Genomic DNA, 17,733 nt, shown 5'->3' with positions numbered 1-17,733 from the left:
TTGATTTTCAGTTTAGTTTCGATTAGTGCTTACCCATACCCATACCCATGAAAATAGCATCTTTGACTTGAAGTATGAGCATCTTTGACCTTCTTTAAAGAAAAATTCATTCACTAACCTTCAAAAACTTAAAAACCACAAACACCTGCATCTTATTCAAACCAAAAAAACATCATTTCGGTACCCAAGATTGAACAACAAGATGAGCAAGCTGTTGTTGTTGATCAACAAACCTTCGTTTAAGATAACTTTCAAGAATCTCCATAACCGATACGGACCGTTTCATCTCAACAAGCTTTTTGCTGAGTTCCGCTTCTCGTGCCCCAGCTCGCTGAAGCCGTGCTTCCGTTTCCGCTAGCCGTAATCGGAGGTTTTCGACGGCCTCTGTGTTGACGTCGGTCAGCAGCGAAGACCTGGTGTTGTTGTCGTCGTGGAACGGTGGTAGGCGTTGGGAGCCGTAGCACATGGTGGTGTGGAGGATGATCGGAAAGTTTTTGTGGTGTGTGAATTGAGGGTTTGTAAGAGAAGAAGTTGAATTTGGGGCTCTTGGGAGGGTTTGTAAGAGAAGTTGAATTTGGGGCTCTGGGTTGTTTTGTAGGATTTTCTATTTTATTTATATATTTATTAGTGTTTAAAATGACAAAAATACCCCTGAGCAAAAAGACAAAACAGGGGGTTTAATTTGGGGATTCTGGTCAAATTTCACTTTTGGACTAAAATGGCAATAAAAGTGAAACCACAGGGACCCAGATTTAAAAAGTTTGAGATTTGGACTAAAATGGCAAAAGTGCCCAAACCATAGGGACCAAAATGGCAGTTTACTCTTGTTTTTAATTTAAAAGTCTGAATTTGGTATAATAATTTTAGTCTATATAGAGTCAAATTTTACAGAGGCAATTTTATTCAAGTTTAATAAAAGAAAAGAGTTAAATGTCATTTTAGTCTCTGTGGTTTTGGCCATTTTGCTAGTTTAGTTCAAATGTTTTATTTTTCGTATGTGGGTCCAAAAGGGGGTTTCACCATTGCCATTTTAGTCAACTGAGTTAACTTCATCCATTTTTTCTATTAACAAGAAAGGTTATTCGGTCATTTTATATAGCCGAATTGCCCTTTTAGTTAACAGAATTACATATAAGAAGACCGAATTGCCCTTCTCGTTAATAGAAAAGACTGATGAAGTTAACCCTGTGGACTAAAATGGCAACGGTGAAACCTTTTTGGACCCACATGCGAAAAATGAAACCTTTAGACTAAACTGGTAAAATGACCCAAATCACAGGGACTAAAATGGCATTTAACTCAAAAGAAAAAGGACGTAGTGGAAGTCCTCCACAAAAGTGGGTGTTCTCGTTTGTTTTCTGATTAACCATTCTCTAACAGGTTATTCATACGAATGACGTTAATGGAGAAGCAAGCACCTTAAGACGGTTGAATTTGGATACTACCTTTAACTGAGGATTTCTTTGAGCATTTAGGGTCGGATCGGACCTATTGAATCTGTAAAAACCGACCGTCGTTAGCCTCGCCACAAGAAAGGAATTCTTTTTGTGACCACCCTCTAGCTTGAGAATAAGTGACCGTACTTAATTGGAAAACTATTATGTAAGAGAGATGTGGAGATTGCATAACCGGATTTGTGTGAGTTCATGAGTGTGTGTATATAGATATATATAACCCTTGTAAAAACACAATGTAATATTTTTATTTTTTTTCTAAAAAAAGGGAATGTACCATACATATATTTGAACATTTTTGTAAAAAAAAAAAAAACGCCGAATAGTTTGTTTTTTTAAATGTTAAAAATTACATGTTACATAATACATATGTCCAAAAAAATGTAACATACAGATTTTGAACATTTAAAAAAATAAAAACTAGTCGGCGCCTTTTACATTTTTTTATAAAAATGTTCAAATATATGTATGTTACATTCCCTGTTTTTTTTAGAAAAAAAAATAAAAATATTACTTAGGGTATTTTAAAGTTTTTTCAACTCAAGTGAGTTTTCTTTCTATACTTCACCTATATATATTCCATGTTGCTTGTCACTATCGAATATAGAGTGGGAGCCTCTTGGGCATAACCGTTTTTGGATGACGATCCCTTTTTCATTTATTGGTGGCCACATAAACATGCACTCTACCAACGTGAAGGTAAGAGGTGATGGGTGGACCCGGCACAATCCTATCCATATGCCGTACGTGGGCAATGTTTAATGATACTCAACACGAGTTGTCACGTTTCGTAATATACATCATCCATCGACGATTGACAAAATTAACCGAAGCACCTTTCTACTAAAAAGAAATAACCAAAACCATCAGTTACAAAACTCTAAAACCCAAAATATTGGTAATAAGTTTGGTCTCAAACCAACTCATATTCGTTCAACCCTTACACTGTGTTCTCGAGTCTCATTTAAGAGGGGGAGGGGAAGGAAAATGAATTAAGAGAGAAAAGGAAGGGAAAGATTTGATTTTTTTCGTGTTCCCGAGTTTAATGAAAAGTAAAGGAAAATAGAAGAAATCAAGCAACCATTGGGCGTCAGCCCAATGGCCACCAGCCCGCATTCTAACCCGGAGGTGGCGGGTTCGAGTCTTGCTCGTTCCCAATGCCCCTACGGTAGCGGATTTACCCCCAGACTCAGGCTTGCTGGGTGGCGGTCTGCGAGGTGGGATCACCTCGGCGGTTGGGAGGACCGTGGAATATCCCCCCCCCCCCCCCAGAAGAAATCAAGCATTTTATGTGTTCCCGAGTTAGGAGGAAAATAAAAGAAATGAACAATTTTACCATTATACCCTTTAAACAAAAAATATTTTAATTAGATATGAGGGTATTTAGTAATTAATAAGATTTTCTCTCCGATTTGGGAGGATAAATATATTAACAAATTTTATTCCCTTTTCCCTCCTTTCCCCTCCCCTTCTATCCTTAAAAAATCTCAGAAACATGGTTTTTTCATATTTTCATGGAAAATTGGTTTTTAATAAACCAACTTTTGCCCTATTGGTAAATAATAATCCAACCTACAGAATTGGTATATAATAATCCTACCTATCAACATGTTGGTACTCAATGAACTTCCGTTAGTTTTTTTTTAACTGAAGTTAGTTTTTAAGTTTTATTTATTACACAAACAGTCCCTGTAGTTGTAATTTACTAGTTTTAACTATGAGTTAATAGCCAAAATGGTCCCTGAGGTTTGCTCTCTCTCCAAACACCCTTCTTTCTCTTCTCTTTCTCATCTCTGTCGAACACCACCACCACCACCGCACCGCCACCACCACCACCACCACAGCACCGCCACCACCACCACCGCACCGCCACCACCACCACCACCGCACCGCCACCACCGCCGCAGCACCGCCGGCGCCGGTGGATTCTTCTTCACGAACAGAAATCGGCGATACATTGTAAATGATTTTCGATTTCCAAGCAACTGAATAAGGAACCGAAATCGGCGATTCTCTGTAAATTGTTAGTTCACGGTTGTCATTGATTCACCGGTTCAACGTTTGTCTCTTAATTCTGGTAATCCGGTGCTTAAATCATATAACAATGCGAAACGGTAACCGGAAACGGAACGTACGTTTCTCAGTTAAGATATTTCGATGCAGATTCAGTAACAACAGTTTGAAATCGATCAAATCATCGCTCATCAGGTAAATAGTTAACCTAATCTTCGAGTTTTTGTGTTTTATTTCATGAAATCCTTTAGGTTTAGACTGATTTTAATGATACTATTAACCTAATTTGTAATGAATCGAGGAACATAATATCTAACTTCATGCTGTAATTTTCTATATCAAAATTTTAATATTAGGGCAAATTTTACATGTTAAAGTTTGATTTAGTTGTACATTCTCTGCTATAGTCAGACTATTGCAGGTAACAATTGTTGTGGCGGTGGTGGTGGTGGCGGTGCGGTGGTGGCGGTGCGGTGGTGGTGGTGTTCGACAGAGATGAGAGAGAGAGAAGAGAAAGAAGGGTGTTTGGAGAGAGAGCAAACCTCAGGGACCATTTTGGCTATTAACTCATAGTTAAAACTAGTAAATTACAACTACAGGGACTGTTTGTGTAATAAATAAAACTTAAAAACTAACTTCAGTTAAAAAAAACTAACGGAAGTTCATTGAGTACCAACATGTTGATAGGTAGTATTATAATATACCAATTCTGTAGGTTGGATTATTATTTACCAATGGGGCAAAGGTTGGTTTATTAAAAACCAATTTTCCTATTTTCATCTCTTTTCTTTCTTCTACCCCTATTAAATGAGACTCGAAGAACAGAGTGTAAACTGTAAGTCTTGAATATATTATCTTTGGAAATCATATAAACCTTGAATTGTTACCAATAAATCATGTATTACTAATATTCATAAATGGACATCAAATGTTAATATATAGCTTATTTAGGTGCAACTTGTTTTTAAGAGGTAAAATGTCCGCAGTCTGCGGACCACATCTGCAATCATCTGTAGAAGAAGAGGTGGACCAAAACTTTGCAGCCTGCAAGAAGAAGGTTGTTTGTTTTTTAACGTATGTAGATTTCTAAAATAAACTAGTAGTGGTGTACAGACGATAATGGTGGGTGGACGTGGACGGTGGCTACATGTTTTCCGACTCCATTTAGATCACCATACATATAAATATTGTATCTTGAAACCTCATTTTAAGACACGTTGATTTATAAATTATACCCGACACACAGGCTGACCAATGCTGCAAACTATTGAGTTGCAAAACCGGTGTCCTGTGGGTCGGTTTGTTTAACGGATAGAAACAGGTTCGGGTCCAAACGTGCAGCTTAATGTGCATATACCCATTTGCTTGCATAGGTCTATTTCCAGGTGAGATTTGGATTTTGTATGGTTTTGATTGATGCAAGATTGTTGACAAAAATGAACACATTTGTCTTGGAGAATTAACTGTATTACAACCCGAATAACTTCAATAAGAAAAGATTTAAAGCCATAACTTACCGCTAGTCAGCATCAACACGTGTATAGTAATTTAGCTGCTAAGGCGTTTTCTAAGCACGGCTTGAGCCCGCTGCTCGAATTTTGGAAGGACCCAATCATGCTGAACTATGTCCAGACCATCTTTTTCAGCACCCAAACTCTGCCAATTCAAATTCAAAGAAAAATAATAAATATCAACATTCATTTGTTCATGATGCAAAATGACTGAATTCATGAACCATATAATAGAGGTGTAAACAAGTACAGACGCTCGTGAGCCACTCGAAACAGGCTCACTAAAAGCTCAAATCAAGCCGAGCTTATTGAGCCTAAACGAGCCTAACAAGCCTATTATTTATTTTTTTACATAATATTTATTTAATATATTAAACATATATTTACGTAATAAACAACAAGCATAATATTATGATAAAAATATATAAAAAAAATACATATTATGTTATATCTAAAAATTATAAATATATATAAAAAATAATATCTATTGCCTTCAAGGAATGTGTGTACCTTGGATGGATCAAAGCCAAATCCACTCATTTGCATCATACGTTGTGTATCGTCTGTAGCTGCATTGTTAAATAACGACAAGAATAGGCGTAAGTAAACTCCCAATAGATGCTCACTAAAGTTAAAGATGTAATTAATAACTGAAACGACTTTATTAACTAATTAAAAATTAGAAGTTCAAGGCACACACTAACCATTTTCCTCTCCGAGAATAAGACTAAACAGACCTCTCAGTCCAAACAAATTAAGGAAGTACCTGATAAATACAAAACATATACCGTATCAGTTAGAATTCCGGATTATGAAGAGAAAAAGAACCGAAGAGGCCAACTTTATACATGCATAACGGCATACCAAGAACGACTGCTGACATAGCTGACATCAACGGTACTCAAATCAATCCCGTTTTGTAACATGGATCTAAACCTCTGAGTCAGTGGAAACGGTATCTTTGCTGGATAAACAAACACATGAATTAAAAAAAATCCTCAGACGATTATAACAATATATCAGCTTGGTTCAAAAATGTGTGAGGCGTTGCACTATGTACAACCAAAAGCTGAGTCTATCTCATCCGTACGACCTTTTTATCAAGAAAATCTTTCATCCCTAACGTTGTTTTTACCAAAATCTGAGCCTATCTCATCCGTACGACCTTTTTATCAAGAAAATCTTTCATAATTTTTCATCCCTAACGTTGTTTTTACATATCGGCCTCCTACAGACCCTAACTTTGACCAATTTTTTACTAAAAGGTGCAAAAGGCACCGCGGCCAGCTCGCTTCCAGCGTTTGCGCATCAGGCGTGCCTTTTAAAACTACGGGTGCTAAACGGGTTGTGTTCACAGGTTGGCAGGTCCAACCCGAAAACTGTGTTAGACATATGAACCCGAACATGACATGTATATTCGCAGGTTGACCCGAACACGACCCGTTTGACCCGAATTTTTACCTTTTTTTTTTTGCATATTATAACTCTAAATTTACATTTTTACAACAAAAAAAAAATATACATGTATATAAAACAACGATATATCAATTATAAATCTATCAATTCATTTTTTAAGATTTAAGATATTGCCATAAAATATCCAACCAAGTTAATTTGTGACACAAAACACATATTAAGAAAAAAAAAGGTTAAACGGGTCACCCACGAGCACGTCGGGTTGACACAAACCCAACCCGTTTAGCTAAACGGGAAAACCAAGTATATCAGAAGAGATACTTTAAAGAACAAAAGATCAAACTATATGTTGGGAAAAGGTAAACCGAAAAAGTTGCATGTTAAAGGTACAACAGAAGCAAAATGGAAGCATACCTGCTACAAATCCGGAAAAGAAGAAGTTAACCCATGCAAAAGTGAGGGTCTGCGCACGAAGGAGGGAAGATAGGATCAGATCTCGTATACGGGGAAACAGTACTTTTGTTGAAAGAAACTTGTTAACAATGTGGAACAGCATACCTGCGGTATGATCATCGAAAGATTCTTCTTCATCATATCCATAGCCATGTTCGGATCAGAGAACATTTGTGCCTGTGGATTCTGAGCCTGGCCCTTGGGAACATGAAGTAAACCGTTTTCCTGCAAAGCGAAGAGCAATGACACCTGATTATCATATAAATTCACATGCATTAAGATATAAAATGCTCTAATGAAGCTAATCTAAAACAAACTGAGAGATCTCAATGGACAGACGTATGACGTATCAAAGGCTAGGTAGTTAAATGCTCGAGGTGCAAAGGGTGAGCGTGTCGCCTAGACACAAGCCGCTTAAAAAACAATCACCAGAGAAAAGCAAGGAGCACATGTATTCCCAGCCATTTTTAGCTGCTTTAGATTTGTTTAGGCTGTTTTAAACCAATTCCAGGCCAATTTTAGTTGTTTCAGACCGGTTCATAAGCCTTGGTTTAAAAAAGCGCGCCTAGGCGCAAGGCGACTTAATGTGCATAGACTTGCACTTCAAACTACAAAAAGCGCACAGAAAATCGGCACGAGGCCGACCAAGACGCACGCCATTGGTAGGTTCGACTACATAGTTTGAAGGTAAAGTAAAATCTTTCTTTAAAATCACATTAATTCTCTTCACCACTTAACAAACATGGACTGATACAACTTATAAAAAAAAAAAAAAAGGAAAAAAGCCTTTGAAAACATCAACTGTTAGAACTAACTAACTTAACCCTCTTCATCAACAAAAATTCAACTTCAAAATCACAAACCCCTTAAATTCAACCAAAAACCCTACCTCATTGGTATAATAAACTTTCCGAGCACGAAACGCCTTAAGCGGAATAAATCCAGCAGCCGCTCGAAGGTTTCGAGCCCTAATTACAACCTGCCTACAAAATTTGAACCAAATTCAGTCATATACGAATAGAAATTAATGAAAATAGAACAAATAACTAACTGACTTACTGACCCTTCTTTGATGATTTTGGCATCTGGTGATTGAGTGGTGCGCATGAGCTTGGAAACGAAGTAACGGAGGATTCCGATGAGAACCATGACGATTGATAGGGGGATTAGTACCCAGTCTCTGATCGCTGTGTCCAATACTAGTTCTTCTGCCATTCTTGATTGATCGGATCTCTCGTTTGATCGATCTCTTCTTGTTTACTAGAGCTTTGTTTGTTTGTATATCCTCTTAAGTTGACCCGTCAAACCGGTTTATAACCCAACCTATGAGTTTGTAATCTAGTTCCTTTTCTTTTGGTGAACTGGTTTGGAAAGTAGACGAAACCAATTTGAGTGGGTTCGGATATTCAACCCATTAATTGATTCCTAAACTGATCTGGTTTGGGCCAACCAGTTGGAGCCCACAATGAAAAAAATGATCTGGTTCATAACTGAACCGGTTTGGCTAAAAACGATGTACACCTATGTATCAAACTAGGTGATGCCCCGCCCGCGTTGCGGGGCGATGGCCGAATAATTCTTAACCAATTAAAAAAACAGTACTATAGTTTTGCTAGAAAGAAATAGTAAAAAGAGTGTTAGACAGCTTTTTAACACGATTTTTAGCTGGGGGCAAAGTCATATTTTTATTTTTACTTGGGGGAAAAATCAATTTTTTCCCGAGGGGAAAATCATAATTTTTAGCTTGGGGAAAACCAATTTTTTATTTTGCAATGGGGGCAAAAACGTAATTTTGAATTGAGGGTGATATCGTAATTTTGAACCGAGCGAAAGTTTATAAGTTTTAGCTGTGGGCAAAAGCATAAATTTATTTTGAACTGGGGACACAAATTTAAACAGTGGACAAAGCCGTAATTTTAAAGTATGTATAAAATAATAAACTAGTGTAAAATCGTAATTTTTAATCGGTGGAAAAACAAAATTTTATTTTGAACTAGGGCGAAAACGTTATTTTCGCTGAGGATAAAAGCGTAATTTTTTTACCGAGGGCGAGCAAAAGCGTATTTTTTAACAGAGGGCAAAATCGTAGATTTAAGCCGGGAGGCAAAGTATAAATTTAATTTGGAGCTGGGGTAATATCGTAATTTTAAACAAGAGATAAAATCGTAATTTAACGGGACTTATAAATAACTATTTTATGCAAAAAAAAAAAAAGTAAACCTCGCCGCCACTTTTAGCCAGCCATGTGATTTCACCGTTCCCCGCTGACGTCATCCATCTTGTGATTGTATGTGTTGTAAATACGCCTAATTTTTTAACTTCTAACAAAAACGAGTGGCGGTGTATATTGGTTTGGGAATTGATTTCGGTTTCTTGTGTTCTTTGGTTCAGTTTCTTCGGGTTTGATTATTGTTTGGGTCAAAAGAAACCAAACCGAATTCAAAATGGTCAAAACGAAATTAAAAAAAAACAAATTTCAACAAGATGAGTATATATCGGTTTGGCTTCCTTGGTTAATAATGAGTTAAATGTTGATAGGTTGCACCAATAGTGAAATTCATAACCCAATATGTTGGATCTACCAAAGAATAGATAATTTCTGAAATCCAAAACATGCTAAGAAGGTCAAGAAATAAGCAGCAGATGATACACACTCCTCCCAAAGATAGTGAATCTTGAACACTAATCAGAACATATATTGGAGATTGCAAAGATCTGTTTAAAGCATGCAACATCTGTTGAAGAAGAAACTTATGTTTGATGGTCAAAGCCTTGTTAAAGACAAACACTGATCATGAAGACCAAACATCAGTTTTGGCCAAACATATGTTTGATACAAGTCAACAGCAGTTTAAATTATCACACCCCAACCGATGGTGAAAACATCGGAGTGAGACGAAAACGAGATTCAAGAGACTTCATAACGACTAATTATGACAAGTATTTAAAATTAACGATTTTTCATTTTTCATACTAAAGGTAATACATCGTTTCAAAGAAAAGTACAACATTTAGAACAATACAAACAAACAACAAAATGTAAATTTAAATAAGTGTGTTTCTAGTCCTTCCTACTAGAATTCTTTTTCAACGAATTAATATCAAACTCCTGCAATATATATTTACATAATATAAATTAGCAACAAGTTGATACTTTGAGGTGTTGTATCCTATGTTTTGGGGGGTTTTCAATTTTTTTTTCTTTTTTGATATTTCACTTTAAATCCAAAACTACTTGATTTTGTAGTTTTAACCCAAAAGTTTTTAGTTTTTTCAATTTAACCTAACAACTTTTTTACTTTCAACTTTGATCCCCTATATTTTTTATAATTTTGTAAAATTATTTGTTTTACGTTTAGTTCTAAATTTTGCGAGTTAGCACGGCACAATGTGTGTGTGGTTCAACGATTTTACGTTTTGTTATACGCTTCGTTCTAAATTTTGCGAGTTAACATGGTGCAACGTACCTGTGTGGTTCAGTGTATTTACGTCGTCTATTTATTTCCCGTTTAACAAGTTCGTCACAACGCACGAGTCCTAAATCGAGTTAGTTATCATTTTCTCTGTTTTATATGTCGGTCTAATTTCTCCATATAAAGACGCCACAACTTCAATGTTGGTGGTCGTTGGCTGTTTGGTGCTATTTGTCACAGCTTTACGCCCATGCCGCAACGCGGGGGGGGCTTAATACTAGTTAAAGTAACATATTAACACAAAAGCATTGGTGAGTGACGTGAGCGAGGGTGTGTATATTTTTAATATATTTTAAGTACTTTTTACTCGTTTATCAAGCATTAAATTTATAAAACACGATATAACATTATCACTCTCTACAACACGCTAGGGAAAGTGCACCCATCATTGACGTAGTATAGTGATGGTAAGATACCTAGGTTGTCCAAGGACACAAGAGCTTCTAATGCTGGAATATCTTCAACGTCTAATCTAACCAAATTTTGAGAAAATGTTTTTAATAAATAAAATAAAGAAAGAAACTAAATAAATAAAAGAAACAAATAGACAAGATAGAATCACTTGTTTCCATCTTTTATATATCCTTTGATGATTTCCGCATTTTGGGTTTTTTAAGAGATTATCTTAGTTATAGTGGCATGTCTCTCTTTTGGAGGCAACACTACCCTCAACCATATTGATCTGAGCCAGCGGGGATACAGTCCCGCAAGGCCGGAATATTGAAAGATAATTAAGTAAGTTATTAATACAAAATGTGGCATGTCCCTCTTTTAGAGGCAACGCTACCCTCGGCCATATTGGTACGAGTCAACAGGGATACACTCCCGCAAGGCCGGTTTAAAGTGTTAATAGTAGTTTATTTATAACAGTTTCAAGTCATTCTTACTTCCCCCGATTTGATGCTATCTGCCTCAAAGGAAGTCCTAATAAGCTTGAATCAAGTCCTCGCAGGATCTATACATTGAACGAGGCAAAAACTTTACCCAAACAACCCTTCTAACCCCCTTCCAGGCAGTTGGAGCCCATTAATTGATTCCTAAACCGATCTGGGTTAGGCCAACCAGTTGGAGCCCACAATGAAAAAAATGATCTGGTTCATAACTGAACTGGTTTGCCGAAAAAACGATTTGTACACCTTTGTATGAAATACACCTATTTTTTAACTTCTAACAAAAATGAATGGTGGTGTATATCGGTTTGGGTTTTGGTTTCGGTTTCTTGGGTTCTTTGGTTCAGTTTCTTCGAGTCTGAATATTTTTTGGGTCAAAAGAAACCAAACTGAATTCAAAATGGTCAAAACGAAATCAAAAAGCAAATTTCAACAAGATGAGTATATATCGGTTCGGCTTTCTTGGTTTGTAATGAGTTAAATGTTGATAGGTTGTACCAATAGGGAAATTCATAACCCAGTGTGTTGGACCTACAAAAGAACAAATGATTTCTGAAATCCGAAACATGCTAAGAAGGTTAAGAAATAAGCAGCAGATGATACACACTCCTCACAAAGATTGTGAATCTTGAACACTAATCAAGCAGCAGATGATACACACTCCTCACAAAGATAGTGAATCTTGAACACTAATCAGAACATCTGTTGAGATTGCAAAGACATGTTTAAAGCATGCAACATATGTTGAAGAAGAGGAAACCTCTGTGGCCAAAGCCCTGTTGAAGACAGGCACTGATACAAGTCAACAACAGTTTAAAGAACAACGATTAGATCAATGAAACAGTACAATGCTTAGAACGAATGTTTTATTGTAACACTCGTCTTATAATTCCATTGTTTAATCATAAAATACGGACTTTTTAAAACGAAATACATAATTAACATAAACTTAGTTAGTAAACTAAGATGTACTTCATTATAGTGTTTAAACATAGTCAACTAACTGGATTAAAACATTCAACATTCAATAGTGTTTACAAAACAACATAGTTTAAACTAGATTAGATTAGTGCGTAAGCATTCAAAACTTGTGTTCGGTTCTTGATTCCCTTGCTTGATCGACATCCACAACAAAACGAGCATCTCCTATGGTCAATACCATATCAATTGTTAGTTTTGACATCTTAATATCAAGTAAATACAAGTGTTATTGCTTAAACAATGAAAAACAAACAAAATGCTGCAATTGGGGGCTGTCGCACCCCGCGACAGATGAGATCCAAGTCTTCGCGGCCCGCGACAACCGTCGTGTGACGCGACGGTGAGAGTGTTTTGGCGTCGCGCAACACGAGGTCTTCATTTTGGCAGAAGGCTCGTTAAATGGAGCTGTATGTTTGCCCAACAACATTATTTTCAAATACAAATATTTAAACTATCATAACTTTCGATTTATGCATCCGTTTTAGCCGATTCTTTTTCCTACGCGTCCGTAAATTCAATACGGACGCGTTTACCATCTTATTTCGCATAAAAATCCGATCTATAAGTTAATGACTTTCAGATCCCTTTTGCAATTATTCGACCCATTTAATTTCTATATTACGCTATCTTTTGTTATTGCTACAATTTCCATCATTTCGACCCACACCTAGGCTTAACTAATCATCTACGTTACGCTCTCATTCACATGATTTGCGCATGTATTAGCGTCATGCCCTTTGTTCTATGTTCCAAGCATGATTATTCAAGCAATGTCTACAAGGTTATAATCCTGAATTATTGACCCAATATCATGGGTTCGATAAATCAAATTCAGCGCATCCATAACTTGGCTTACGCACTCTTAATACTAACTCAATTTGTGACATTCGAGTCACTTCAATTGTTATAGTTTTAGTAACATAGATTTTGAACCGTCTTGTTATTAAGTGAAACCGTCACTTCAATGACATGTCCAACTTACTCTAACCATTGTTTTTGCTCCGTTTGATTGTCGAGTGAGCTTCGTCACTTCAATGACACACCAAACATGAATACGACACTATCACACTATTAGCAATCTATATTCAAATGTTTATGCCTAATGTAACGGAACTAAAGTTACATACCTTTAGAGCACACCCTTCAAACGCGTATCTCCTCCGGCTTGTCCGCTCGATGATCCGGATTCCTTGCCTAAAGAGTTCAATTCACAATCAATTTAGAACTCTTTTCATAACTATTAACGCATAATTCGCTATAATAATCAAATATACGTTTTCATCCGATGTTTTAACATATTAATCCTCACTTAGGCATTTTAACGAACACCTAGCGGGTCTGATTTTTATCTAACTAGAATCAAGTTCATAACTTGTTATTTTCGCCTATTAATTCACACATTTTGGTTCCATCATGTCAAGCATGCATACAAATATTAAAATCATCATATAGATACCAAGTAATATCACTTGTGATAGTTATAATTCTAGTATTCAGCCTATTTGCAAAACCCACTTAACCTATGAATGTGTTATCATAAATTTCATAATTTTTGACATGATTTCTACAATTATCAACTAGTATTCATTCTTAAACTTGTTTTCATTACAAGTTTCATCTATACATCACATAATCAAGCTCAATTTCAATTTTTCACAATTTTTCTAGAACTTGAGATGAATCAAAAACACTAAAATTTGCATACCTTATGATCCCTTCAACGAGGTGATCACTAATCTATGTTCAGATTTCAATTTGGACTTGATTTGAGCCTTCAATTTGTGAGTTTTGTAAGAGTTAGGGTTTGAAGGGGAACTCCATGGTCGCCCCTTGCTCTGATCGAACTAGACGCACACTTAGGTGTGTGTTTGGTGTGTTATTTACTTATTAAACATTCAAGCTTCATGTTTGACAAGTTTGGTCCCTCTACTATACACAAGTTATTTAAAGGGTATTTAACCATATTTGTTCTATTATGTCAAGACACTAACTAACTAGGTTATTCATTCCTAGTTATTTTATATTGACTATTACCGATATTTATTTTAAAATATGATATCTATATTTTCGGGGTGTTACAAGTCCACCCCCTAAAAAGGTTTCGTCGCCGAAACCAAAGTATGTACCAAACAATATAGGGTAGAGTCGCTGCATCTCCTCTTCGGACTCCCATGTGGTATCTGAACCCTTTCTATGTTCCCATTTGACCTTTACTTGATTAATCACTTTGTTCCTCAAGCTTTTTACTTTACGATCTAAAATCGCAATCGGCTTTACCGCGTAGTTAAGACTATTATCCACTTCAATGTCATCATAGTGGATGTAAGTTGTTTCGTCGGCTAGACATTTCCGGAGATGTTATATGTGGAACGTGCTATGTATCCCACTCAACTCCTCAGGCAGTTCGAGACGGTATGCTACCTTACCAACCCGTTCGATGATTCTAAATGGCCCAATAAACCTCGGGCTTAACTTTCCCCCTTTTCTAAACCGAATAATCCCCTTCCATGGAGATACCTTTAACATAACTTTGTCACCGACTTGAAACTCAATTGGTCTTCTTCTTTTGTCTGCATACGATTTTTGTCGATCCTGAGCCGCTTTCAAATGGGCTCGGACCAAATCAATCTTCTCATTTGTGATCCGGATTACCTCCTTATGTGCAAGCTCACGTGGACCAACCTCATCCCAACACACCAGGGTTCGGCATTTTCTACCGTAAAGCATCTCGTACGGAGCCATACCGATGCTTGTGTGGTAACTGTTATTATATGAAAATTCAACCAACAGCAGATAGACATCCCAACTACCCCCGAAGTCAGTAATACATGCCCGTAACATATCCTCCAACCTCTTTATTGTTCTTTCACTCTGTCCATCCATTTGTGGATGGTATGTTGTGCTAATGAACAATTTAGTTCCCATTCGCTCTTGGAATTCACGCCAAAAGTTTGAAGTAAACCGAGTATCTCTGTCGGACACGATTGATATCGGTACTCCGTGGCGTGTCACTATTTCATTGGTATATGTCACACCCCAACCGATGGCGGAAACATCGGGGCATGGCACTGAGCGAAACAGATTGTCCAGAAGTTTCCATAACAATTATCATTACCAATCAATTTAAAGTAACATGTCCCATACCATGTCTCAAAAGGCAAACAAATTATTACAGACAAATCTAGGAAAATTGTTCTGTTTCAACAACTCAGGTTTCATTAGTACAGACAACTATTTGTTGGTTACTAAGACTCTTTCCTAGCCTTGATTTCCAAGCAAATAGACACCTTAAGCACCTGTCATATACGTTAAAATAAAGTCAATACACATAGTGTAAAGGCGAGCATACAAGTTTGATAATAGCATATAGAGTTCGAAATAGTTTACGCATAACCAGCACGTACACTGAGTAAAACGAAACATGTTAGTTATCGACATGAACCTATCGATACCAATGACTGAGGGTTGACTGCCCAAGGCAGTTCGTAATACATGATCACCACTGTAATCCATGCAAATAATTGTCCTTAACAACCCCTGTGTGAACGGGTGCTGAGTCCAAACTATAGTACTATCGTTGCTAAGGCAGGTAGACAACATTCCATATGTAAACATAACAAACAAGCATTCATTAAGTCACGTATAACATGCGGTAACGGTTAGCGTTAAAAGTATTGCGTAGTGTGTTCGATGTGATTTCGTATAAGTAACGTATGTAACACCCAAAAGTGCGTAAAGCAAAAAAGGGATCGAGTATACTCACAGCGGTTGATGGATTGAAGGGAGCGCTTGAGAGTAAGGTTAGCCTGAATAGTTTGATAGCATAACAATAAGTGACGCGTAAAACGAAAACAAGTGTTGGTGGGTCGAACAGCTGGTCGATCGGATGGTAGTCCGGTCGGACAGCTGATCGTGCGGGTGACAATCCGTTCGGACGGCTGTCCGGTCAGATGGTCGTTCGAGTGGAAAGTTTCTTCCTTTGAGAAGGATGTGTTTGTGTATGATGGCTTGACTTTTGAAGTTTTTGTTGTAGTATTAGAAAACATTGAAGTATCTCTTCCTCTCAGGTCGGTCGATCAAATGGTTGTTCGATCGGCCGACAACCCATTCGGCTGAGCACTTCAGTGAGAACAAGTTCACAGCAGGCTGTCACTCGATCGGACGGCAGTTCGATCGGGTGGCATTCCTAGTGCATTGAACATGTTGAAAATTGTTTAAGTATTGAAGTCTAATGGTCACATGTTCGAGCGGTTAACCCGATCGGATGGTAGTTCGATCGGTCAACAACTCGTTCAACAATCAGACTTCAGATGTTGGTGAATAATTTAAGTGTGGGACCCAAGGTGCAAGCCGTTCGGTTTGGCCAGTCGATCGGTTTGGCTGTTCGATCGGACAACAGTCCGATCGGACGGCACTCCGTCCTGGTCAGCCTGTTCGTCCTACACTTGGTTGTTTTGATGGTTTTATCGAGGCATTTTGATAACGAGTCAAGCAACAATAACCTCGTCACTACTTGGTACTCCTGATCGGACAGGAACCACCCAAACCCGGTCAGTTTAGCTTTTCGTGACGGTGTTCCATGTTTAACTCGAAATCGTTGGGCCTCGTAGATAGAACCTGGATCTCGAGCCACACAACCACTAGAATGAGTAGTAGGTCGGCACAAGCTCCGTTTCTATCAGTTTTGAAGGCATTGAGTGTAAAAGAGTTGAAAGAAAGTTGGAAAACCATCTTTCAATTCTTTTCTTTGTGAATATGTTTAGATCTATGAAAGATCTTTGTTTGTTTATGTGGAAATCGGTTAGATCTAAGTTGTTCTTAGTGGATTGAGGCCACAACATGAAGTTCTTTAAGAACACATGATGACGTCATCCTAGAACACCTTGAATCTTGGTGATTTCACGGATAAAAGTTAAGATTCAAAAGATAGAAGGGTGTAGGAGTGCGTGTAGATCGGACAGCCTGTCCGATATGAGAAAAAGCAAGGAGAGCGTGCTGTTCGGACAGAGAGTTGCCAAAAGTAGAAAGAATGAAAGTGACAGGAGGTATTTATAGAGTTCCAAAAGAGGAAAGGGCTGGTCAATCGGCCAGGCAGCTCGATCGGACAGCTTGTCCGATCGGACGGCAGTCCGCGTGGACGGCTGGTCGATCGGCTGGTTGCCTGATCGATCGGTCGCCTGATTCGAGTGTTCGGTGCGTCGAGTTTTGCTGTTTTGATTTCGGTTGCGAGCATTGCAATGCGATAGGGTTTCTTAGTCAAATTACTTTTAATCCCAACTACTCATATCTCGCGTTATCTCTTCTCCACCAATTATCATACTATATCAACATACAATCATCCTTATTTCGTATTCGTTTAGCGTTTGCGATTCGATTGCGATTGAGTTCGATTGCGTTTTGATTGATTTCCACACATAACATAAGTTAAACATGCACAAGTAACACATAAGGCACACACACGTATAACAGTCACCAATAATGCGTAATTCGAGTTGCGAGCGCGATGTTGATTGGATTAGTTCGATTAGCATTTAGATAACTT

The 17,733-nt window shown here is 37.6% G+C and overlaps 1 protein-coding gene across 2 annotated transcripts; it reads right to left on the bottom strand.

Annotated features, from left to right (window-relative positions):
* Positions 1-4,296: 4,296 nt before the first annotated feature.
* On the bottom strand, positions 4,297-8,156 carry LOC110884307 (ER membrane protein complex subunit 3). 2 transcript variants are annotated; one of them, XM_022132015.2, is made up of 9 exons: positions 7,911-8,100; positions 7,737-7,830; positions 6,953-7,072; positions 6,809-6,857; positions 5,843-5,942; positions 5,683-5,744; positions 5,489-5,547; positions 4,985-5,123; positions 4,297-4,511 (listed from the first exon to the last, which is right to left on the bottom strand). In XM_022132015.2, exons 1-8 carry the CDS (start codon positions 8,060-8,062, stop codon positions 5,016-5,018), a joined length of 744 nt encoding a protein of 247 aa, XP_021987707.1. In that variant the 5' UTR covers positions 8,063-8,100; the 3' UTR covers positions 4,297-4,511; positions 4,985-5,015. The 2 variants fall into 2 exon arrangements, with proteins under 2 accessions (XP_021987707.1, XP_021987706.1); XM_022132014.2 differs by lacking the exon at positions 4,297-4,511 and having other exon boundaries at positions 4,854-5,123; positions 7,911-8,156.
* Between the last annotated feature and the right edge of the window lie 9,577 nt (positions 8,157-17,733).

Source organism: Helianthus annuus, chromosome 11 (assembly GCF_002127325.2).
Source record: "Helianthus annuus cultivar XRQ/B chromosome 11, HanXRQr2.0-SUNRISE, whole genome shotgun sequence".
NCBI lineage: Eukaryota > Viridiplantae > Streptophyta > Magnoliopsida > Asterales > Asteraceae > Helianthus > Helianthus annuus.
This window is presented reverse-complemented; position numbering and strand designations above follow the sequence as displayed.

Excerpts from the sequence above, each read along its gene's own strand:
- LOC110884307 (XM_022132014.2), bottom strand. The coding sequence starts at position 8,062 with ATGGCAGAAGAACTAGTATTGGACACAGCGATCAGAGACTGGGTACTA. Across the intron at positions 7,073-7,736 it reads AAGTTTATTATACCAATGAG|GAAAACGGTTTACTTCATGT; the intron begins GTAGGGTTTTTG and ends TTCGCTTTGCAG. Across the intron at positions 5,745-5,842 it reads TATGTCAGCAGTCGTTCTTG|GTACTTCCTTAATTTGTTTG; the intron begins GTATGCCGTTAT and ends TGTATTTATCAG.